At 42.9% G+C, this 24,455-nt stretch overlaps 1 protein-coding gene across 3 annotated transcripts in view; it reads left to right on the plus strand.

Moving 5' to 3' along the window:
• E2F3 (E2F transcription factor 3) overlaps nt 1-15,910 on the plus strand; it is a 96,000-nt gene extending 80,090 nt beyond the window's left edge. The window contains exons 2-7 of one of the 3 annotated variants that reach the window (XM_039462733.1): nt 1,012-1,123; nt 2,711-2,930; nt 4,471-4,629; nt 8,564-8,678; nt 9,982-10,117; nt 12,324-15,910. In XM_039462733.1, coding sequence (XP_039318667.1) covers nt 1,012-1,123; nt 2,711-2,930; nt 4,471-4,629; nt 8,564-8,678; nt 9,982-10,117; nt 12,324-12,586 — 1,005 coding nt within the window. In that variant the 3' untranslated portion in view covers nt 12,587-15,910. The remainder of the gene's footprint in view (nt 1-1,011; nt 1,124-2,710; nt 2,931-4,470; nt 4,630-8,563; nt 8,679-9,981; nt 10,118-12,323) is intronic. The other 2 variants (XM_074398504.1, XM_010338016.3) reach the window with 2 other exon arrangements.
• Nucleotides 15,911-24,455: the final 8,545 nt, after the last annotated feature.

Below are 24,455 nucleotides of genomic sequence, written 5' to 3' on the forward strand. Positions count from 1 at the left end.
AAAGGCGAATTTGTGTGAAAATGAGCCTAAATATGAATTTTTGTGCTGAATATCTGATTGGTGCCATTGATTCCCTGAAACACCTGTCATATGCGTACAATTAGTACTTAACAACTGCTTAATCATCTATCTTCTCTCTTGGACTCAAGCCCCTTCTCTATCTTGCTGTTCCCTAAGCCCAACGCCTGGTACCTAGAAGACCCTATGTGGATATTTTAAAATTGAATTGTAGTTAAATTAAAAACTTAGGTAAGAGCTTCTCATTTGCCAGGCTTGGTGACAAAATGGAGAAAATAATACTGGTTGAAGCCCAAGACTGCATGTTTGCAGTATTTGTTTTTCTGATGAAGGACCATTTGTAGTCTGTGACTAGTTGTGTTACTATTCAATTACTCTTTCTCTCATTGAATATACAGCATAGAGAGAGAGTGATTGAAAATCTACAGAAACCCAGGCTCTGTGCCAAGCATTGGGTATACAACGATCAATGGGAAACAGTCCCTGCCTTAAAGGAAATGAGAAACAGATAAGTCTTACAGTAATATCTAATAAGTATCATGATACAAATAAACACCGAGTGTTTGGGAGCATAAGGAAGGGGGTCCAGCCCAGGTCAGAGAACAGGAGATGGGCAGAAGAGAGTCACGGTGGAAAGTCAATTTCAAAGTCCCATGGCGCCTGCGATATTCTTAGCATCCAGCCGCATGCCAGGCACATGATGTGATGAATCGATGAACAAAGTGACTCCTGAACCTAATGCTAGAGGATCGCCGGGTTTGTCCATCTGGGTGTGGACGGACGATCATGGCAGGTGAAGCGAGCGTGCATGACAGCCTGGCCTCCAATGCTAGACTCCTGGCTCTAGGGAATGACAAGATGCTGAGTGGGGTGGAGCAGAGGGGTGAGAGCTGGCACGAGCCCGCAGCATTTGGCAGGCCAGCCCACAAACTGCCTCCCTTCTTGTTCTTGTCCATATGACCAGTGACGAGAGATCGCACTTTCTTATTACAGGCAAAGCGAAGGCTGGAGCTAGGAGAAAGCGGTCATCAGTACCTCTCAGATGGTTTAAAAACCCCCAAGGGCAAAGGAAGAGCTGCACTACGAAGTCCAGATAGTCCAAAAAGTAAGGATCCTTTCATCTCTTTCCTTATTCTCCTTGGTGTGGAATTTCCAACTTTCAAAGCTTATGGCCGGAAGGATGCCAAGGTGTGAATAATTCTGGCATGTTTTGTTCCTTTTCATTTCTTTCTGAGCTTATCCAAAAAAAATAAATACAGTGTCAGCAGACAACCAGCGAAAGGCTACAGAGTCACGCTGGTACCATAAGGGAAGGCTTCGTTTAACTGTATGCAGTTTCATTTTTCAACTCGGAATACGAGCTTTTGGCATCATTCTGTATCAAATTTAATTTTAACTTCCCTTAATGGACATTGCTTCAGAGTCTGAGGCAAACTGGATGTCCATGAACTATGCCAGAGTCACTAATGTCTGTGCCGACCTCAATTTCCAGCTCAGCGTATGGAAGTGAAAGAGTTGATTGAGCCCAATAAATTGCAGGCTGGTTTTCTTTCTATCGAATACTATTACCATTTCTTGTGGGAGAGAGAAACATAGGTTAGAAATAGCCAAATAGTCCTTGATGTGTGTGTTTGCATTTAACATAAGGGCTAAATTAGATTTTGTTTTAGCTTCTCCTGTAGTTCATGCATTAGGCAACCCACAAATTATCTGTGACGCTAAATTAAAACCTTAACGTGTGCACCTATGGGGGAACAAGTGCAATTTTAAATAAGGAAATTTCCTTTAAGAGAGATGGGGAGATTTGGCAGAAGGCTTTTCTAGGTAATTATTTCTCAAATGAAGCATTATTTGAAAAATTGGGCTGGGCATGGTGGCTCACACCTGTAATCCCAGCACTTCCGGAAGCTGAGTCGGGCAGATCACGAGGTCAGGAGTTCAAGACCAGCCTGGCCAACAGAGTGAAACCCCGTCTCTACTAAAAAATAAAAAATAAATTAAAAAAATTAGCTGGGCATGGTGGTGCGTGCTTGTAGTCCCAGCGACTCGGGAGGCTGAGGCAGGAGAATCGCTTGAACCTGGGAGGTGGAGTTTGCAGTGAGCCAGGATTGCGCCACTGCGCTCCAGCCTGGGCAACAGAGTGAGACTTCATCTCCCAAAAAAAAAAAAAAAAAAAAAAAAAAAAAAAACCAAAGCAAAGAAAAATTGGTGAACAGGTGATACACGCACGCACAGATATCAGAGCCTGAAAGGCCATTTGTGATGGGTGTGTTTAAGACCCCGTCCTGCGGTGCTAGGGAGATTCATAGCCTCGCTCCATCCCGGTAGGCCCCAGGTGTCCTGCTCCCCTGAGACCACAGCACTCATTCATTTGACAGACATTTTTTAGCACCCACTATGTGTAAGTTCTTCATTAGAGTCAGGGAATAGTGTGAGCCAAGGTAGAAACTCTTGAGACCTTCAAGGTAAAATGCTTTCATGAAATCCTGGAATTTTTTACTGTCCCTTACTTGTCTAATAAAGAACTTTCATAGCTTTCTATGACTTGCCAACAACAGCAACGACAGCCGTGCTTCAGATACTAATACTTCGGCTGCAGTGGGAAAGAGAGCTTGCTTGACTGCAAAGACACCCTTCATTTCTTTACCTTTCCCCCTATCCCCCACCCGCTCGGTTTTTGTTTTTCTTTAAGCTCCAAAATCTCCCTCAGAAAAAACGCGGTATGATACGTCCCTTGGTCTGCTCACCAAGAAGTTCATTCAGCTCCTGAGCCAGTCACCCGATGGGGTCTTGGATTTGAACAAGGCAGCAGAAGTGCTAAAAGTGCAAAAGAGAAGGATTTATGATATCACCAACGTTCTGGAAGGCATCCACCTCATTAAGAAGAAGTCTAAAAACAACGTCCAATGGATGTGAGTAGGAGCCGTCCCCGTGCCCCCGGCCCCGAGGGGGTCGTTTCAGACTGCCTCGTTTCTTAGTTCTCGCTTTCACATACATGCCCACACATTCTTTCCTTTTTCTCCAGCTGTTTTCTTCTGTCTTCCCTCTTCAGCTTCTCAGCCTGAGGTTGGAAATCTCCTTACAGAGAGACTTGGTTTAGATACTGTCAGAGCTAGAAGGATTTATATTTGATAACCATCAAGCATGGGGAGCCTGGAATGCTGTTCACCTGTTAGGTTGATGTGTGTGCACCCACATGTGTATCTCACAGACGGGTACACGTCTTCAGCCTGCTTCTAATAAGAATCTGAGAGCTGGGCGCAGTGGCTCACGCCTGTAATCCCAGCACTTTGGGAGGCCAAGGTGGGTGGATCACGAGGTCAGGAGATCGAGACCATCCTGACCAACTTGGTGAAACCCCGTGTCTACTAAAAAAAAAAAAAAAATTAGCCGGGTGTGGTGGCGCATGCCTGTAGTCCCAGCTACTCAGGAGGCTGAGGCAGGGGAATCTCTTGAACCCTGGAGGCGAAGGTAGCAGTGAGCAGAGATTGCCGCTGCATTGCAGCCTGGCAACAGAGCAAGACTCTTTCTCAAAAAAAAAAAGAATCTGGAGATGATGGCTTATGGGTCATCTATGTGTATATGTACAACTGCATGATCACAAGTATCTTTATCCATGGTTCTAATAGCAGATTAACTCACTTTCTGTGTAAACTAAGGCAAGACTTACACACCTCCATTTCATCTGTAGAGCAGGGATGGTAGCTTGATCTGTGTACGCCCACACATATGATCACATATATGGTAATATATTGTGAATTTTAGAGCATCTAAATTGGCAGCAGCTGTAAGCACAGCATTGAACTATTGAAGTATTTTGGAAGGAATAACTCCGTTATAGGAGGGCTTTGAAAAAATACTAATTCAGATAGAAGACACGCAGGTACTTTTTTTGCACTTTTCGGAACTTTGTGACAGTTCGGTGACCCATTTTGGCCTCTGGTTTACGGAAACATATTGGGTGCTGGTCTCAGTTCTTGCATACATCTGTTTCCTTTACTTCCCTTTCGGTTGTTAGTATAAGACCCTCAGTAATTACCTGGGTTTTTCATGCTTTTTTTTTTAATTATTTTTTTAAAATCACTCCATCTTCCCTGTCTTTATCCTTTTTCCTTTTTCCCTTTTCTTCCCCATTCCACCTGGGAGCCATGGGGCAGGGAGGCAGGTGGCTGCCTTCTTTTGCCCTCTGAATTTGATCCTTCTAAAGACAGGCCTCCCCTGGAGGAAGTAATCCTGAAAAGAGCAGTGGTCTTTCACTCAATTTCTCTGCTGTGAAAAGTGCAGGACTGTATTTACGAAAAAAATATATATGTATACATGTCGTAAATTTAACACTAGGCTAACAAGCAATGTCACCTCCTGTGTTGTAGAGGAGACATTTACCCAGAGGACCATTTCTCCTTCCCCTCCCTCCCCTGAGTAGCCATGAACAGTCTGTGTTTGGGCTTCTAGGGGCTGCAGTCTGTCTGAGGATGGGGGCATGCTGGCCCAGTGTCAAGGCCTGTCAAAAGAAGTGACCGAGCTCAGTCAGGAAGAGAAGAAATTAGATGAACTGATCCAAAGCTGCACCCTGGACCTCAAACTGTTAACCGAGGATTCAGAGAATCAAAGATATCCTTTGTGCCACCGGTTCACTGGGGGTTAGTGCTTCCTAGACTATTTCCAGAGTTGACGATCTGACTTTTATGCACAAGGTAGATTGTTACTCTGATTCAGTCACGCAAATGAGTACACGTGTGCCTGCATGTGTGTGTATGCACGCGCGTGAGCAAACCAAGTTCGCTTTGCCTAAAAAGTCACTATGTATGGTAATATCGTCACTAACTTGATCCTATTATGATCTACTTTGATACCAGGTGGGAACTGTTTTTTAAAGCGTTTTTTTCATGTGTGGTTGAGACATATGGGTACACTCACAGCGTAAGGCCACACTATTAAAAGATGCATAAGGTGTCGGTATTAATATTAATGACAACACTAAGCAGATTCATCTTTAACTTCCCAGATTTTTGGTGGGTGTTAGCTGTCACTGTTGGGGTTCTCACATTCTATTTTCTTTTCACCAGATATTGTGGCAATTGAAATTGATTGAATCTATCTGATTGGGCAATAGTTAAAGGGTTTGAAAGAGTAGAGAAAAATTATACTATAACTCTTAAAGTGCACTCTGGTGATTCCCAGTACAAAAAATTGATTTCAGAAGCACCCCCCAAGACCTGAGAAACTCCTTTCAATTCATCTGTTCCACTACAAACATTAGTCCTTGGAAATAAAATACACAAGGTCAGTTCTTGTTCTTAGCTTCCTGACAATCTATTGATGATCTCAGGAAAACTTGCTGTTTATCATCTGACTACAGACAAAACAAGGGAGAAATTGCCTCATTATGTCAAACAAGAAGACTTGCCAGTATTCTCAGTTATTAGAAGAATACAAAAAACAGTACTGGAAGTTACCGCATCTCTAGTTTTAATTCCAAAGTTCCCATGATTCCACATCTGCCATTATTTGACAAAAATGTGTGTTCTGCCCAGATTCTTCTAGTGGCTCATCTTTAACAGGCTCCCCCTTGGAGGATATGGAGGTATTTCTTTTCTTCCAATGTTGGCAGTTTTTCAAAACTGCAGTTGTTCATTTCCTGTTGACCAAAGAATTAACCTTGTCAGCCAATAATTAGTGAGATGGAAGAGAGGTGCAGTGATTTGGACCCCCAGTGGTGGGCAAAGTGGGCTTATAGGGGAAGAAACCAACAGTTGGGCTGTTAGATTCATTGTTTGGTTAGGAGCTCCATTGTGGAAGAGATGGGGGGGTTACACGTGATTGGCAGCCTTCCGGGACATGTGGCCTATGGCATTGTCACCTATATTCGCTTTCTCTGGGGCCTTTGTTGCAGAAAATGAAAGCTTCCTTGCAGGGAACTTAGAACCCAAGGAGTAAATTCGGGAGGGAGCCGCAAAGGAAGCACTTTTAAGTTTGTAACATTGGAAAATATATTTGCACAATGTATTTCAGTTCACCATTCAGTTCCCAAGTTGGTACAGCTTGTTCACAGATGTGTTGAAATTTTCCTTCCTGCAGCATGTTGAGTAATTGTAGATGAGTTTTTCTTTTACGCTTGATCTTCTCCAAAAGGCCAAGAAGCGATGAGTTTTCATTTTACTAAATTCTTGACATACCGCTTTTTGACAGTGGGCTGTCATGTAAGTACCTGGTTGTCAGTAAAATTTAGAACTGCCTGGCCCTCTCTAAAGGCATCCGTTGGCTTCTTTGATGGTATATGCAGTGACCTACAACCCGGAATCCTGCAAGAGCAGCCACTGAATTAGCCGTCATCTCAGCGATAAAGGATTGAAGGAGATAGTCTGATAGATGATCTACATGTATATGCAGCTTTTGTGCGAATGTGCTTTTTTCCTAGAGGAGTAGTTTCATAGCTGCCTTCAGTTTCTAATAAGAAGCTACTATAGCCAGGCATGGTGGCTCACACCTGTGATCCCAGAACTTTGGGAGGTTGAGGCGGATGGATCACTCAAGGTCAGGAGTTCAAGACCAGCTTGGCCAACGTGGTGAAACCCCGTCTCTACTAAAAACACAGAAAATTAGCCGCGTATGGTGGCAGGCGCCTATAATCTCAGCCTCTCGGGAGGCTGAGGCACCTAATTCGCTTGAACCTGGGAGACGGAGGTGGCAGTGAGCTGAGATTGAGCCACTGCACTCCAGCCTGGGTGACAGAGTGGAACTCCATCTCAAAAAAAAAAAAAAAAGCTACTATTGTAAGGGATATAATTGATTCTAGGCTCTCTAAGCGCCCCCTTTTTTAATATTAAGCATATTAGATCACAGACTCTTAGCCATTACGTACATTATACTACCTGCTGAAATACCTTCATTGGTTTGTTACTTACTGTTTTAGGAATTTTTTGTGCGTTCATATAAAAAATAACTGGCTAAAGACATTGTCCATTAATTGTTTACTCCATGTCCCTTATATGAGAAAGCCATGCAGACTTTTCTTTTTTAGTGCCAAGTGTCAAGCTCACTTGAATACTTTTGGCATATCATAAGTACCATGTTCTTTCATGATAGCCTTTAGGCTTGGCTGCCAGGACATTTTAAAACACTGTTCAGTGCTTAGAGAAAAACTGCCAAAGCGAGGCACAGTGGCTCACACCTGTGATCCCAGCTCTTGGGGAGGCTGGAGGCAGGAATCACTTGAGGCCAAGAGTTCAAGACCAGCCTAAGCAAAATGGTGAAACACCATCTCTTCTAAAATACAAAAAATTAGTCAGGCGTGGTGGTGCACACCTCTAGTCCCAGCTGCTCAGGAGGCAGGCTGAGGCACAAGAATTGCTTGAGCACGGGAGGCGGAGGTTGCAGTGAGCTGAGATTGCGCCACTGCACTCCAGCCTGGGTGGCACAGCAAGACTCTGTCTCAAAAAGAAAAAAGAAATAACTACCAAGAGTACTGAGATAGTATTCTTTTCTCTTTTCCTAAATCAGTGTTTCGCAGAGCACCTGGAAACTGCTTTCTTCCCCATGAACACTCAAATATTGATAGAGTTAACATAGTAGTACCAAAGGATAATTTTTCTAACAGAAATAATGACGCTTTTTGCAAGCAATACAAAATCACAAGCAGCCCAGGTGCGCTTAAGAAAACAAGCTGTCCACCTGAGCAGTATTCTGAGTTCTTCCACTAACATATCTGTTACTTATTTATTTGTTTGGTGGCTGCTGACACTTGCTTATAGATAGAAGTAACTGGAGTTTCAAAAAAAAAATTACGGCTAATAGAGATTAACTTTTTTTCCCTGCAAATTGGAATCTGCCATCATTCAGTTTGAGTGACGGAACACTTGATTGGAGTTCACTTTGTGCTGCAAAGTACCATGGTTTCAAGAGAAAATTTCTCACCTAAGTCGTTTTTGATTTTCATATATATGATCATTTATTTTAACTATTCTGTTTCTGTGTTTAATATTTTAAATAGCCACAGTCTTTTTAGAAATGGGTGGGATAGGCTGGGCACAATGGCTCACACCTGTATTCTTAACACTTTGCGAGGCCAAGGTGGGCAGATCAGCTGAGGTCGAGAGTTCGAGACCAGCCTGACCAATATGGAGAAACCCCTGTCTCTATTGAAAATACAGAATTAGCTGGGCATGGTGGTGCATGCCTGTACTCCCAGCTACTCGGGAGGCTGAGGCAGGAGAATCACTTGAACCTGCGAGGCAGAGGTTGCAATGAGCCAAGATCACGCTATTCCACTCCAGCCTGGGCAACAAGAGCGAAATTCCATCTCAAAAAAAAAAAAGAAAAGAAAAGAAATGGGTGGGATAAAGCTATTCATTTCTTTAATTGTTTAGAGTATCAACCAGAAATTAAGTTTCATGGGAGGCCCTAAACATTTCCAGGTCCAGAAGGGAAGACATATGTATACTTTTAAGTCATAAAATACTTTAAATTTTTCCATGCATCTATTTTGCCATTTTCATCATACTTATATCTCAGGTCATTAGATGGAAGATTCCTTGACACTCTTTACGTTAGCTTATGTTACATATCAAGATATTCGAAAAATTAGTGGCCTTAAAGACCAAACTGTTATAGTTGTGAAAGCCCCTCCAGAAACAAGACTTGAAGTGCCTGACTCAATAGAGGTAAGGAGACAGCGTCTTTGTTCATCTGCAAAGATCTTTTTGGAATGCCTGAAATTCACTACTCATTGACTGATAAAGTCTGTCCCCCTACCCCAAGAACTTGATGGTTCTTTCCAATTTATTTTATTTCATCGTACATTTAAAAACATTTTAACCGTTTGATACTCATTGAGTATTCAGACAATCTAACTTTGACCTAGCGGGATGTTCAGTGCAAAGTGGAATATGACGCCCTGTCCCTCTTGTACTTTCTGTTTTTCGTAATTCGTTATCAGGTGGTTTTGATCAACTTGAACCACTTTGAAAAGTTTATATTGATTATTCTGTATATGGTTCCCACCACGAACAGATATATAAATGTTTTAAAGTCTCTCTCTAACTTGTAACTTTTTAAGAAAGCAAACGGGGCTTTGGGTTAGTTCATAGACCAGAATATTATAAGAAAGTAGGGGGCATATTTTTATGATTTTCAGATATACTTGGATAATAGAGGCCTAGACGATAACTATAACATAAAGAGGTGTAGTAAAAAGAAAATGCATAGGAGATAAAAAGAGAATGAAAGTTACATGCTTCCGTCTAGAGTAGACTTCTTGCCTTAAAAGATAATAATAGCTCTTTGACCTAGATGAAAAAGATTTTTAAACGTTAGTGTGCTGCATTCTCTTCATAGATGCAGTTCCTAGCACTTAGGAATACATCACTTGGTTATTCAACATGAAGAAGTCCTACCATAAAGGAATAATACATGGAAATACTGCATTTGGAACATTTAAAAGACCTTTTAATAATTTACAGAAAAAGAATATATCCAAAGAACACAATTCACCTCACCCATTGTGCCATTTTCAGACTGACTTTCTGCTCCCCTAAACTCCTCCCTGCCCCCACAAAAGTTTTCTTTCTCTAGAGCAGGACTCAGCAAACTTTTTAATTAAAGTGCCAGGTAGATTGTAAATATTTTTTCCTTTGTGAGCCTTACAGTCTGCGAGCTATTCAGCTGTGCACCTCTGCCACTGTAATATGAAAACAGCCAGAGGCAATCATAAACAATGGGAAATGGGTGTGACTCTCTTCCAATAAAACTTTATTTACAAACCCACTTGGTGAACTGGATTTGGCCCTTAGGCTATGGTTTGCTGACCCCCGAGCTAGAGGATGACAGTCTGATAGAGTTGGACTAGCAGAGAAGCAGCAAGTGAACAATGAACACTGTTCTTACTTTCCATTTTTAGATGAATATTACTATGGCTTTTATTTCTAAAAGAACTTCTGATTCAAACTTCTCCCACTTCTGTTCTAGAGCCTACAAATACATTTGGCAAGTACCCAAGGACCCATTGAGGTTTACCTATGTCCAGAAGAGACTGAAACACACAGTCCAATGAAAACAAGCAACCAAGACCACAATGGGAATATCCCTAAACCCACTTCCAAAGGTAAGAATTCCACTTTTGTCTTTTGGAAACTATGTCAAAAATGAAGCTGACTGGAACTATCTGTATTGGAACCACGAGCCTAGTCAAGGAGCAAAAACTTGTATTGTTATTAGGTAACATATTTTAAAAGACGTTCTGACTGGTTTACAGAATAAAATAACGATTTGGGGAAAATGGCTCCTTCACCCACTTAGGGAGTAGCTTCGGGCGTTTGCTGTTGGCAGAGAACGTTTCCTTGCAGCATTTTTGAAAACCAGCTAAAGTGAGGAGCAAAGCTGTGAACTGTCTTGGTGGATCATCAGAGACACTTGACCACACACCTTTGGGTGACGCTGCACAGCTCATCAGAGAGGGAAATGAAAAAGGCTTGACGAGGCTGGGCGCGGTGGCTCACATCTGTAATCTCAGCACTTTGGGAGGCCAAGGCGGTTGGATCACGAGGTCAGGAATTCAAGACCAGCCTGGCCAAGATGGTGAAACCCCGTCTCTACTAAAAATACAAAAATTCGCCAAGCCTAGTAGTAGGCACCTGTAATCCCAGCCACTTGGGAGGCTGAGGCAGGAATTGCTTGAAACCAGGTGGCGGAGGTTGCAGTGACCTGGAATGGCACCACTGCACTCCAGCCTGGGCGACAGAGCGAGACGCCGTCTTTAAAATAAAATAAAATAAAAAAAAACAGTTTGAAGAGAAAAGCCTTTGTTGAAGAATATTCGTCTTATTTTTCCCCCCAGTGAGATGGGGAAAGGATATGGGAGGAGAACACTAGGAAAATAAGTCTGAGTTCTTCCCACTCTGCAAAGAGCAAAGGAAGCTCTTTGCAGTATATATTTTTTTCCATTTCCTAGCTTGGGAATATATATGCAACTTTTTTCCTTATTGTCTCCCTATATAGCTGCAAGAATAAGGTTGATTTAAGTGACAGTCTGATTTAATACTAAGCAAAAGTACAGCATCTGAAACGGTAAAACAAAAGGCCATCTTTTTTCACCACAGAAATCCAAAGTGGATCTATCTTATTATATGTACTTTTAGAGATGTTTTTTAATAAGCTGGTTGTTCAGAAAAGACTGAGTTAAAATGAGTGAATTCTGCACATAGTCCCAGCTGCAGGGAGGCTGAGGTGGCAGGACTGCTTGAGCCCAGGAATTCAAGGCTGGAGTGAGCTCTGCATGCCACTGCACACCAGCATAGACAATGTGGCAACCCCCCTTCTCTTAAAAAAAAACAAAAATTTTTTTTTCAGTTGGTGAGTTTCTACTGGGAAGCCAGCTTTTCAGTATGTATATATTTTGTTTTGATTTTATTAAAACAGTGACTAGGTAGTAGAGAGACATTTTTAAACTTGTTAGCCTCTGATCATTGAAGCTATTTGCATTCTTGTCTATTGACAGTAGTTATTTGACAGATGATTGAGTAGACTAGGGCCAAAGAAAGATGGCTGGGCATGGTGGCTCAGCACTTTGGAAGGCTGAGGAAGATAGATCACTTGAGCCCCGGAGTTCAAGACCAGACTGGGCAACATGGCGAAACCCTGTCTCTACAAAGAAATACAAAGATTATCTAGGCGTGGTGGCTCATGCTTGTAATCTCAGCACTTGGGAGGCCTAGATGGGCAGATCACCTGAGATCAGGAGTTCGATACCAGCCTGGCCAACATGGTGAAACCGCCTGTCTACTAAAAATACAAAAATTAGCTGGGTATGCTCTCTGGTGCCTCTAATCCCAGCTACTCGGAAGGCTGAGGCAAGAGAATCGCTTGAACCTGGGAGGCAGGTATTGCAGTGAGCTGAGACTGTGCCATTGCCCTCTAGCTGGGGTAACAAGAATGAAACTCCGTCTCAAAAAAAGAAAAATACAAAGATGACCCAGGCTTGGTGGCTCACACCTGTGGTCCCAGCTACTTGGGAGGCTGAGGTGGGAGGGTCCCTTGAGCCCAGGAGTTCAAGACTACAGTGAGTCATGATAACACCAGTGCACTCCAGCTGACAGAACAAGACCCTGTCTCAAAAATAAAAGGCGGGGTGCTGACAAGGACTTTTTTGTACCTGTTAGCCTAAAAGGTGATCTGCATCACAAGGTCATCGCATCGTTGTTATTAGCAGAAAGTGCATGCTTTTTTTCTGACAGCAACATATACATTCTTCCAGAAAAATTCATTTGATTTTTCTAACTTATTTTTTGTTTCCACCAATGTTTTCCTTTCAGACTTGGCTTCAACCAACTCAGGACATAGCGATTGCTCCATTTCTATGGGAAACCTTTCTCCTCTGGCCTCCCCATCCAACCTCTTACAGCAGACTGAGGACCAAATTCCTTCCAGCCTAGAAGGGCCGTTCGTGAACTTACTGCCTCCCCTGCTGCAAGAGGACTATCTCCTGAGCCTGGGGGAGGAGGAAGGCATCAGCGATCTCTTTGAAGCTTATGATTTGGAAAAGCTCCCACTGGTGGAAGACTTCATGTGTAGCTGATCACACTTTGTGTGAACTCTCCTTACACACCGGTATTTTTTTATCATGGAACCAGAACATCTGTCATACAGTGTTGTCCCCTCCTACCTTCTTCCTCCAAGAGAGTATCATGAAGTAAACCACAAACTTCAGAAGAAAGCTGACATTTTAGTGAATTGTTTTTTTTTTTAAATTAATAAACAAAGTGTCTAAACGCACAGTTGCAGGCTCCCTTGGGAGAGCCTTGCTTTGCTCCAGGCTCCGCGATCTCCTGGCTAAGTCAGCAAGTGAGAAAATGTGCAATCAGGTGTCTCTCACCCCGACTTTTCCTTCCTCCTTCCTTCCCAGATTGGCTTGCTGTGCCTGACGGATGGGCTGTAGAATGGGGTCTGGCCACCTGGCCCACTGGGAAACAGCACTCTTCCTTAATAGCATTTCAAGCCGTGCCTTCTCTGCAGAATGCATGTCTTTGGGGTCTGCTAAGATGGAATGGAACTGCAGCAAATGCAAACTTGAAGTCATGCAAAAGTATGAAACGGATTTCTTCAGCTCTTCTTAGGAATATTGAAATTACTGTCATAATTCTGTGTAAGCTATGAACTGTGTGTCCCGGTAGGAGGTCAAGAAAGCCTCCACAGCCTTCTGGATGGAGAACCTGTTTTCAAATGTCCTTGTTGCAGATACAGAAGACTAGTAGAGTTCTGCCACTCTGAGCTGTTGTGGATTTTCCTGTCTCCATGAACCACTCCCGTCCCCCCGTCCCCCCGTCCCCAGTGTATTTGTGTTGCCAGTTGATTTGTAGCAATTGCCTACTTAGTTCTTTGTGGATTGGTTTAGACTTCTTGTTCTTTTAGCTGCCGTTTAAGCATTCCTGTGGCACCCATCACCCTTTCAATTTAATTGTTTACTCTGAAGCGGTTTTTGCAAATTCACATAACATAAGCAGAGGGAGAGAGCCTCTACTGATCAGAGCATCTAAACCTGTGTGATCTGAGGTTTACCGGCCTCTGCAAGGAGCATCGTCCCATCGTGCTTCCGTTCCCAGGAGGGGGAGCTTGGAGCGAGTCAGTCCTGGGGCTCGCTGACATGGGTGTCCATTGGAAAGGAGAACCAGGTCAGATGACGTGACAGCCCCAAGGAGCAGCAGGCATGGGTCCCTCCATCCTTGGGTTTCCCGGGCCCCTGTGACCGGGGAAAGGGCTCTCTTACACCGCACTCAGGGAGACCACTTCTCAGGATGGGGTCAGATGGAGAGGCCTCTAGGGAGAAAGGCACCCCCATTGTGTGAGTGGCATTTCCTTAAGCTGGCAGGAACAGGGAGCTCCCACTGTGTCGGGGGCTGGAATAGTTCTGGCCAGACCCCGTTCCCCTTCCTCTGTGAAGGAGTAAGTTGGACCAAGGGAAGTCGGGAACGCAGAAAATGAAGCAAAAGAATGCCAGGGCATCTTCCGCTTTAGTCTTCAGGAATGGTGTCCCAAGTTGGAGGCTTTGTGTCAGCTGCAAATCCTACCAGTTACGTCCAAGAATGGCTTTCCCTCGGGCAGGTGGCAGTCCCATCTCCCCGGGGAATATGGCATGGTATCTCTGGTCCGTTGCTTGGATGCCGAGGACTGCGGGAATGAGGGAGTCAGATCAAGAACAAACCTCAAAATGAACTGTTAGATTGAAATGCTATGTGCCTGACCCAGTGGGAGGCACGTAGTAGGCACTCAACTCATATGTTTAATTGAATTGAAAATGTCCCTTAGGGAAAAAAAACAAAAAACAAAACAAAAAAAACACACGAACAAAAAAACCACAAGAGCCCCAGCCAGTTTACTCCAGGTAGATTTCCACAATATGCAAAGTGGTGGTGGGGTCAAGACAGATGACACCAGCACTTTAAACTCTTTGTGTGGGTATGCGTGGGTGTATGTTTGGGAAGAAAAACAAAGGTGCAGACGATCTTCCTTTTTTCTTCTTCAGCCTCCATCCCTGGCCTCCTCCCCTCACACACACGACTTGGTACCGAATGTCGGTGTGGTCCGAGATGAAGCGTTGGGGTGGGGGAGGGAGAGGGAGCTTTGTGTTAAGTGCCTACTGGAAATGCACTGTGGGGTTTTTTCCTGTATGGGAAACCATTTATGCCAAGCTTTTCCCCATTTCCCATATTTATCTCATCTGGTTAGCTGCCTCTGCTTCCAGCTTTGTGTAATTCTCTTTGCCAGCTGCACAAAGCTGATTTTTTCCAAAGTCTAAAGACTGAGCTCACCTGGCTAGATTGTTGTGTGTTTTGTTGAAATTTTTCATAATGTCATGCCGTATTTATTGTTTTAGAAATGAAAGGAATACTAATAAGTCTTGAAAGTTCCTTCATGCATAGATTTTTTTTTTTTTTTCCAGTTACTGGGCTTAACTGGTGTACATTAATTAGATGTCCATACTGTATTCTGTTTTCATTAAGTCATTTTCTTTTTGACTTAGTATCCGGCACACAATGTGGGTTAGTACTATAGTATTCGTGTTACTTTAAGTACAAAGTATGCAGGTTTCCTGGTACCATTGAGTTGCTGCTATTAAAAGCTCACACACGAAATGGCTAAAAGTTACAAGTGTGCGAATTATGACTGTGTGAGCCTTAGAAAATAAAATGTATAAAAGGCAACACGAGCTGTCAAACAGTGTTAGGTATGTGTTTATATGTACAGAGTTGTGCATAGCAATTGTTTTATTTAAGTTGGTGGTAGTCTACTCACATGTTCATTATTTAGCAGTTTTGTACAGAAATAGCAATTAATTTGTAAACACTGCCAGAATACTTTCTAGCTGGTTTGTAATTTTTTTAAGAGTGTGGTTTTGTTTTTGTTTTTTTTTTTTTGTTCTTTGTTGTGGTTCTTGTTTTCATTTTTGTTGTACGTGTAGATCTGTAAATAAAATTGCAGTATTTAAAGCTTAAGCTTTCAGGAAAAAGAAAATAGGAATTCAGTGTGTGCATGACAACTCGTGTGTATGAGAAGGAGGGATTTGAAGGAAGATGGCTTGCAGAGTAAGTCGCGTGGCAGTCGTCAGGGTGTGGGAATTTCTTTTCCTACGGGGTACGTGATTTTGTAAAAAGGAAGTATTTCTCCCAAAACTGGGAGTCAAACTACTAATCAGTTTAGCTTTGTGTTGTATGCTAGTTTAAAAAAGAAAACATGTAATATAATGTAAAAAACAACAACAAAAAAAGCTTTTATGATGGATTTTGTAAATAGATTTGTTACAGGGTGACCTGTTCTCTAGCTGTGATCTTACCACTTCAAATGGGTGTAATTTGAATAAATTTTGTATGGTAAAGGATCAATAAAATGATTTTTTTTAAGAGTTCAGGCTTGTGGATGGATTTTCTTTAATATTATGCTCCTCTTAATTGAATTTTTTTTTTTTTTTTTTTTTGGCAGAGTCGATCACTCTTGTTCAGGCTGGAGTGCAGTGGCGCAATCTCGGCTCACTGCAAACTCCGCCTCCCAGGTTCAAATGACTCACCTGCCTCAGCCTCCCGAGTAGCTGGGATTGCAGACACCCTTTGGTAGAGATGCCATCACAACCGGCTAAGTTTTGTATTTTCATTAGACGTGGAGTTTCACCGTGATGGCCAGGCTGGTCTCAAACTCCTGACCTCAGGTGATCCGACTGCCTCGGCCTCCCAAAGTGCTGGCATGAACCACCGTGTCCAGCCTATTAATTGAAATTTTTAAAGCATTCTTTAACAAGTTAAGGAGAAAGGCTTAGCAAAAGCTTAAAACATCGTTTGCCTACATGGTGTTTGGGATTCTGAGAACGCTGAGCAAATTACTTGGGTAACCACTGCTGGTGTGCTCTGCACTCTGTGAAGCGGAACTTGTCTTGTCTCTGTGACCATGTGCAGAAACCGCTCCCAGACACCAGAGAAGTCTTAACACTGAGAAAGTGACAAGTTTGACTCTTCATAAGGGTTATAGAGCCAATACATCTAATTCTGAAATCTGGTAATTACCTCCCAGCTTCTAAATTCTGCATTTCTAGTAATGCCACCTAGGAGCAGATTTGGATTTTTTGATTACCATGTCACACTATTAACTCTGAACTTACCCTTTAAAAACCCCAAAGTGCTATATATTGTGCACACACAAAATTAATTGAGAACGGTATGAAGTTTAAAAAAAAAAAAGAGGGGCAACATTACCTGCCCGCTAAGCTATTCACCCCAGAGATGACCACCATCTCAGTTTTCTTGTATTATCCTTCCAGTCATTTTCTAGACACATCTGTGCATGAACATGTATATTTTATTTTCCTTTTTTTGAGACAGAGCCTTGCTCTGTCACCCAGGCTGGAGTGCAATGGCACAATGTCAGCTGACTGTACCCTCTGCCTCCCCAGTTCAAGTGATTCTCCTGCTTTAGCCTCCCAAGTGGCTGGGATTACAGGTGCCTGCCACCACACCTGGCTAATTTTTCTATTTTTAGTAGAGATGGGTTTTCACCATGTTGGCCAGGCTGGTCTCAAACTCGAGACCTTAGGTGATCCACCCACCTCAGCCTCCCAAAGTGCTGGGATTACAGGCGTGGGCCACTGCGCCCAACCTATTTTTTTTGTTTTTGTTTTAGAGGCAGGATCTCACTCTTGCCCAGGTTTGAGTACAGTGGCAGCTATCTTCAGTCACTGCAGCCTCACACTCCTGGGCTCCAGTGATCCTCCCGTCTCAGCCTCCTCCTGACTAGGTGGGACTAATAGGTGTGCACACTGACCCTGGCTACTTTTCTCTATTTTTGTGGAGATGAGGTTTTGTAATGTTGCCCAGGCTGGCCTCAAACTCCTGTCCTCAAGCAATCCTCCCATCTCAGCCTCCAAAAGCACTGGGATTACAGGTGAGCATGTGTGTTTTAACATGATTTAACATAAGTCATACCATATACGTTGTTATGAAGCTTTTTATCACTATATCAGACATTTGTCCATGTTAGTACTTATGGGTCATGTTCATGCTCTTCAAAAGCTGCATGGCATTCCAGATTTTTTTATTAAAAAAAATTTTTTTTTTTTTTTAGATGGAGTTTTGCTCTGCTGCCCAGACTGAAGTGGAATGGAGTAATCTTGGCTCATTGCAAGCTCTGCCTCCCAGGTTCAGGCAATTCTCATGCCTCAGCCTCCCAAGTAGCTGGGATTACAGGTACCCACCACCATTTCTGGCTAATTTTTGTATTTTTGGTAGAAATAGGATTTCACAATCTTAGCCAGGTTGGTCTTGAACTCCTGACCTCAGGTGATCCACCCTCTTCAGCCTCCTAGAAGTGCTGGGATTACAAGCATGAGCCACTGTGCCCGGCCTAAAAATGTATTTAATAATTTACTTAGGTGATTTCCTGTTAAAGAGGCAGTTTTGTTTGTTTTGCTATAAAAATATATATATTCTTATGTGGTATAATTCTCATAACAAAGTTTACCATTAGTAACATTTGATAACATCCACAGGGTTGTATAATCATCACTTCTGTCTGGCTCCAGAAGACATTTCTGTCACTCCAAAAGAAACCTTAACCTTGCGTCTGTCCATAAAGCAGTTCCTTCCTCTCCCCGACACCTTGCAGTCCCTGCTGTCTGCTTTTTTTGTCCCTGTGGATTCAGCTGTTCTGGACGTTTCCTATAAATGGAATCATGCAACTTGTGGCCTTTTCTGTTTAACTTCTTTCACTTAGCAAAACATTCGGGGTTCATCCAGGTTATAGCATGTATTGCTACTTTATTCCTTCTTATGCCGCAATAATATTCCATTGTGTGGACACGCCATGTTTCATCATTCATCAGCGGATGAATATTTGGGCTGTTTCTACTTTTAGGCTATTGGAATGCCAGGTACTGTTTTAAGTGCTTTATATGAGTATTCTATTTTGGTTGGTTGGTTTGTCTGTTTGTTTGCTTGTTTTTGAGATGAGTTTTGCTCTTGTTGCCCAGGCTGGAGTGCAATGGCAACATTTTGGCTCACTGCAACCTCTGTCTTCCGGGTTCAAGCAGTTCTCCTGCCTCAGCCTCCCAAGGAACTGGGATTACACTTACACACCACCACCCACGCCCAGCTAATTTTGTACAAAGTTTCTCCATGTTGGTCAGGCTGGTCTTGAACTCCTGACCTCTGGCGATCCGCCTGCCTCAGCCTCCCAAAGTGCTAGGATTACAGGCGTGAGACACCGCGGACATCACTACCTCATATTGTATATGTATTCTCTTTCTCCCCTTCCAGAATGTAAGCTCAGTGAGGAGAGGGATGGGGCTTTGTATTGTTCGTTATTGTGCCCCCAGTTCCTGGAGTAATGCCTTGCAAATAAGCACTTCATAAATATTTGAACGAAAGATTATTTTGCAGATGAGCAGTCCGAAGTTTAAAAAATATTTTTTTTAATACCCAAAGGCCACACACAGTGTCAGCTCAAAGGCTTTTTCCCATGTGGTGTCCTCATCTTCCTCATCTTCCTCATCTTATATTTATTTTGCTTTGCTTTGTTGATTTGCACTTTTGCATTCATCATCTTTAGTTCCATGTCGACTCCTGTTTACCCAAAGTTTGGGAACCTGACTTCTGTCATCCAATATAGCTGCTGTCCTACCCAGGGATCTGCATATTTGATCAGCAGGTAGCCAAGCCTATAGTGATAAAAGCCAGTGACAAAAGCTAAACCAAACAGTATAAAGACACATTCCTTCTTTTAGATAGACTACTGATGGGGGGAAAAAAGTAGCAAATAAAACAAGAACTGCCCATCTACAAAAGCAATGTAAAAATGTAGATGAGGCCGGGTGCAGTGATTCACACCTGTAATCCTAGCACGTGGGGAGGCCAAAGTGGGTGGATCAGTTGAGGTCAGAAGTTTGAAACGAGCCTGACCATCATGGTAAAACACTGTCTCTACCCGAAATGCAAAAATTAGCTGGGCCTGGTGCTGTGCACCTGTAATCCCAGCTACTCAAGAGGCTGAGGCAGGAGAATTACTTGAACCTGGGAAGTGGGGGTTGCAGTGAGCCGAGATCATGCCACTGCAATCCAGCCTAGGGGACAGAGTGAGACTCCATCTCAAATAAATAAATAAATAGGGGATGAATCCAAGATGGCCGATTAGGAGCAGCTCAGGATTGGAACTCCCAGCGAAAGTGCGGAGGGTGAGTGGACGCCGCATTTCCAGATGGATTTTTGTTGCCCACAGAACAGGAGATTCCCAGGGAGAGGAGCCCCATGGGTCGCCAGTGCAGCTAAGGCCTGCGTGGCTGTTTCAGCTGGAGCGGCTGTTTTGCCGGCACCCCAGCACGGCAGTTCTCCATACAAAATACACAGGTCCAGGCACTGTTTTAGCTGGCGATTGGAGCTCTGGGAAGACAGAGTTGCCCATTCAACTGCCAGAAAAGGGGACTGAAACAGGGAGCCAGGCCAGGAGATTCCCAGGCAAAAAAGCGCCACAAATCTCAGCACTGCTGTTTCAGCCAGCTCAGGTGCAGTGGGTCACCACAAGGGAAATCACACAGATCCCAGCACCTTTTAAACAGGCGACTGGAACATCTGGGAGACAGTCAACAGTTCAACTAAAAAAAAAAAATATGCTCTGAGGCAGGGAGCCAGGTGATCAGGCTGAGCTGGTTCCACCCCCACAAAAAAACAGCGATCTGAAATGCTCTGGACGGAAAGTTCCACAGCAAGCACAGCTGAACCGGGGACAGTCCAGCTCTGTGGGGGAGGGGCATCTGCCATTACCAAGGCACTCCCCCACTACCAAGGTAGTCCACCATTGCTGAGGGAGCCCGCCATTGCCAAGGCAGCCTGCTATTACAGAGACAGTCCGCCACTATAGAGGTGGGCCGCCATTGCCAAGGCAGTTCTAACTATACCCATATAAACAGGACTGCAGGGAAGTTCACAGGGCAGCTGGGCGGAGCCCACAGCAGCTCAGCAAAGCCTCTGCAGGCAGACAGTGACTAGGCTGCCTCTTCACTGGGCAGGGCAGCCCTGAAAAAAGGCAGCAGCACAACAGAAACAAGTAAATAAAGCCCTAACTCCCCAGGACAGAGCACCTGGGGGACAAAAAGGGGGGGTTATGAGTTCAGCTGCAGCAGACTTAAACGTACCTGCCCAGCAGCTCTGAATGAACAACAGAGCTCACAGCTCAGCACTTGAGCTCCAATAAAGGACAGACTGTCTCCTCAAGCAGCTCCCTGACCCCCGTATATCCAAAGAGTCACCTCATAAAGGAGACCTCAGACTCACATTTGGTAAAGAGCATCAACACAATGAAGAAACTGCATCAACTAACGAGCAAAAAAGCCAGCTAGCATCAAAATGGCAGGATCAAATTCACACATAATAATATTAACCCTAAATGTAAATGGGCTAAATGCACCAATCAAAAGACACAGACTGACAAATTGGATAAAAAGCCAAAACCCATCAGTGTGCCATATCCAGGAAACCCATCTCACATGCAAGGATACACAAAGGCTCAAAATAAAGGGATGGAGGAAGATTTACCAAGCAAATGCAGAGCAAAAAAAAAGTAGGAGTTGCAATTCTCATCTCAGATAAAATAGACTTTAAACCAACAAACATCAAAAGAGACAAAGAAGAACACTACATAATGGTAAAAGGATCAATGCAACAAGAAGAGCTAACTGTCCTAAACATATGCACACCCAATACAGGAGCACCCAGATACATAAAGCAAGTTCTTAATGACTTACAAAGAGACTTAGACTCCCACACAATAATAGTGGGAGACTTTAAGACCCCATTGTCAATATTAGACAGATCAACGAGACAGAAAATTAACAAGGATATCCAGAACTTGAACTCAGACCTGGACCAAGCAAACCTAATAGACATTTACAGAACTCTCCGGCCCAAATCCACAGAATATACGTTCTTCTCGGCACCACATCACACCTACTCTAAAATTGACCACGTAATTGGAAGTAAATCACTCCTCAGCAAATGCAAAAGAATGGAAATCATAACAAACAGTCTCTCACACCACAGTGCAATCAAGTTAGAACTTAGAATTGAGAAACTAACTTAGAACTGCAGAGCTTCATGGAAACTGAACAACTGGCTCTTGAATGTTGACTGGATAAACAATGAAATGAAGGCAGAAATAAAGATGTTCTTCGAAGGCCAGGTGCGGTGGCTCAAGCCTGTAATCCCAGCACTTTGGGAGGCCGAGGCGGGTGGATCACGAGGTCAAGAGATCAAGACCATCCTGGTCAACATGGTGAAACCCCGTCTCTACTAAAAATACAAAAAATTAGCTGGGCATGGTGGCGTGTGCCTGTAATCCCAGCTACTCAGGAGGCTGAGGCAGGAGAATTGCCTGAACCCAGAAGGCGGAGGTTGCGGTGAGCCAAGATCACGCCATTGCACTCCAGCCTGGGTAACAAGAGCGAAACTCCGTCTCAAAAAAAAAAAAAAAAAAAAAAAAAAGTCTTTGAAACCAATGGGAATGAAGACACATCATACCAGAATCTGTGGGACACATTTAAAGCAGTGTCTAGAGGACATATATAGCGATAAATGCCCACATGAGAAGCAAGGAAAGATCTAAAATCAACACCCTATCATCAAAATTGAAAGAGCTAGAGGAGCAAGCCCAAAAAAACTCAAAACCTAGCAGAAGGCAAGAAATAACTAAGATCAGAGCAGAACTGAAGAAGATAGAGACACAAAAAACCCTTCAAAAAATCAATAAATCCAGGAGCTGGTTTTTTGAAAAGATCAACAAAATAGACCACTAGCCAGATTAATAAAAAAGAAAAGAGAGAATAATCAAATAGATGCAATAAAAAATGATAAAGAGGATATCACCACAGATTCCACAGAAATACAAACCATCATCAGAGATTAATACAAACATCTCTATGCATATAAACTAGTAAACCTGGAGGAAATGGATAAATTCCTGGACACCTGCATCCTCCCAAGCCGAAGAAGAAGGAATAAGCCTCCCAACTAGGAAGAAGTCGAAATCCTGAATAGACCAATAACAAGGTCTGAAGTTGAGGCAGCAATTAAGAGCCTACCAACCAAAAAAAAGCCCAGGTCCAGACGAATTCACAGCCAATTTCTAACAGACATATAAAGAGGAGCTGGTACCATTCCTTCTGAAACTATTCCAAATAATCCAAAAAGAGGGAACCGTTCCTAAATCATTTTATGAGACCAACATCATCCTGATACCAAAACCCGGCAGAGACTCAACAAGAAAAGAAAACTTCGGGCCAATATCCATGATGAACATAGATGCAAAAATCTTCAATAAAATACTGGCAAACCAATTGCAACAGCACATCAAAAAGCTTATCCATCATGATCAAGTAGGATTTATCACAGGGATGCAAGGCTGGTTCAACATATGCAGGTCTATAAATGTAACTCACCACATAAACAGAACCAAAGACGAAAACCACATGATTATCTCAATTGATGCAGAAAAGGCCTCTGACAAAATACAACAGCCCTTTATGCTAAAAACCCTCAATAAACTAGGTATTGACTGAACGTATCTCAAAATAATAAAAGCTGTTTATGACAAACCAACAGCCAATATCATACTGAATGGACAAAAACTAGAAGCATTGCCTTTGAAATCTGGCACTAGACAAGGATGCCCTCTGTCACCACTGCTATTCAATATAGTATTGGAAGTTCTAGCCAGAGCAATCAGGCAAGAAAAAGAAATAAAGGGTATTCCAATAGGAAAGGAGGAAGTCAAATTGTCTCTATTTGTAGATGACATGATTCTATATCTAGAAGACCCCATCGTCTCAGCCCAAAATCTCCTGAAACTGATAAGCAACTTCAGGAAAGTCTTAGGATACAAAATCAATGTGCAAAAATCACAAGCATTCCTATACACCAATAACAGACTTAAAGAGAGCCAAATCAAGAATGAACTCCCATTCACAATTGCTACAAAAAGAATAAAATACCTGGGAATACAACTAACAAAGGATGTAAAGGACCTCTTCAAGGAGAACTACAGACCACTGCTCAAGGAAATAAGAGAGGACACAAACAGATGGAAAAACATTCCGTGCTCATGGTTAGGAAGGATCAATATCTTGAAAGTGGCCATACTGCCGAAAGTAATTTACAAATTCAATGCTATCCCCATCAAGCTACCAATGACCTTCTTCACAGAACTGGAAAAAAACACCTTAAACTTTATATGGAACCAAAAGAGAGTCTGCAAAGCCAAGTCAATTCTAAGCAAAAAAAAAAAAAAAAAAAAAAGCAAAGCAGGAGGCATCACACTACCAGACTTCAAACTATACTACAGGGCTATAGTAATCAAAACAGCATAGTACTGGTACCAAAACAGAGATATAGACCAGTGGAACAGAACAGAGGCCTTGGAGGCAACACCACACATCTACAACCATCTGATCTTTGACAAACCTGACAAAAACAAGCAATGGGGAAAGGAGTCCCTGTTTAATTAATGGTGTTGGGAAAACTGGCTAGCCACGTGCAGAAAGCAGAAACTGGACCCCTTCCTGACACCTTAGACTAAAATTAACTCCAGATGGATTAAAGACTTGAACATAAGACCTAACACCATAAAAACCCTAGAAGAAAACCTAGGCAATACCATTCAGGACATAGGTGTAGGCAAGGACTTCATGACACCAAAAGCATTGGCAACAAAAGCCAAAACAGACAAGTGGGACCTAATCAAACTCCACAGCTTCTGCACAGCAAAAGAAACTGTCATTAGAGTGAATCGGCAACCAGCAGAATGGGAAAACATTTTTGCAATCTATCCATCTGACAGTGGGCTGATATCCAGAATCTACAAAGAACTATAACAGATTTACAAGAAAAAAACAAGCCCATTCACAAGTGGGCAAAGGACACGAA

The sequence above is a fragment of the Saimiri boliviensis genome, chromosome 4 (genome assembly GCF_048565385.1).
Source record: "Saimiri boliviensis isolate mSaiBol1 chromosome 4, mSaiBol1.pri, whole genome shotgun sequence".
In the NCBI taxonomy this organism is placed as follows: Eukaryota; Metazoa; Chordata; class Mammalia; order Primates; family Cebidae; genus Saimiri; species Saimiri boliviensis.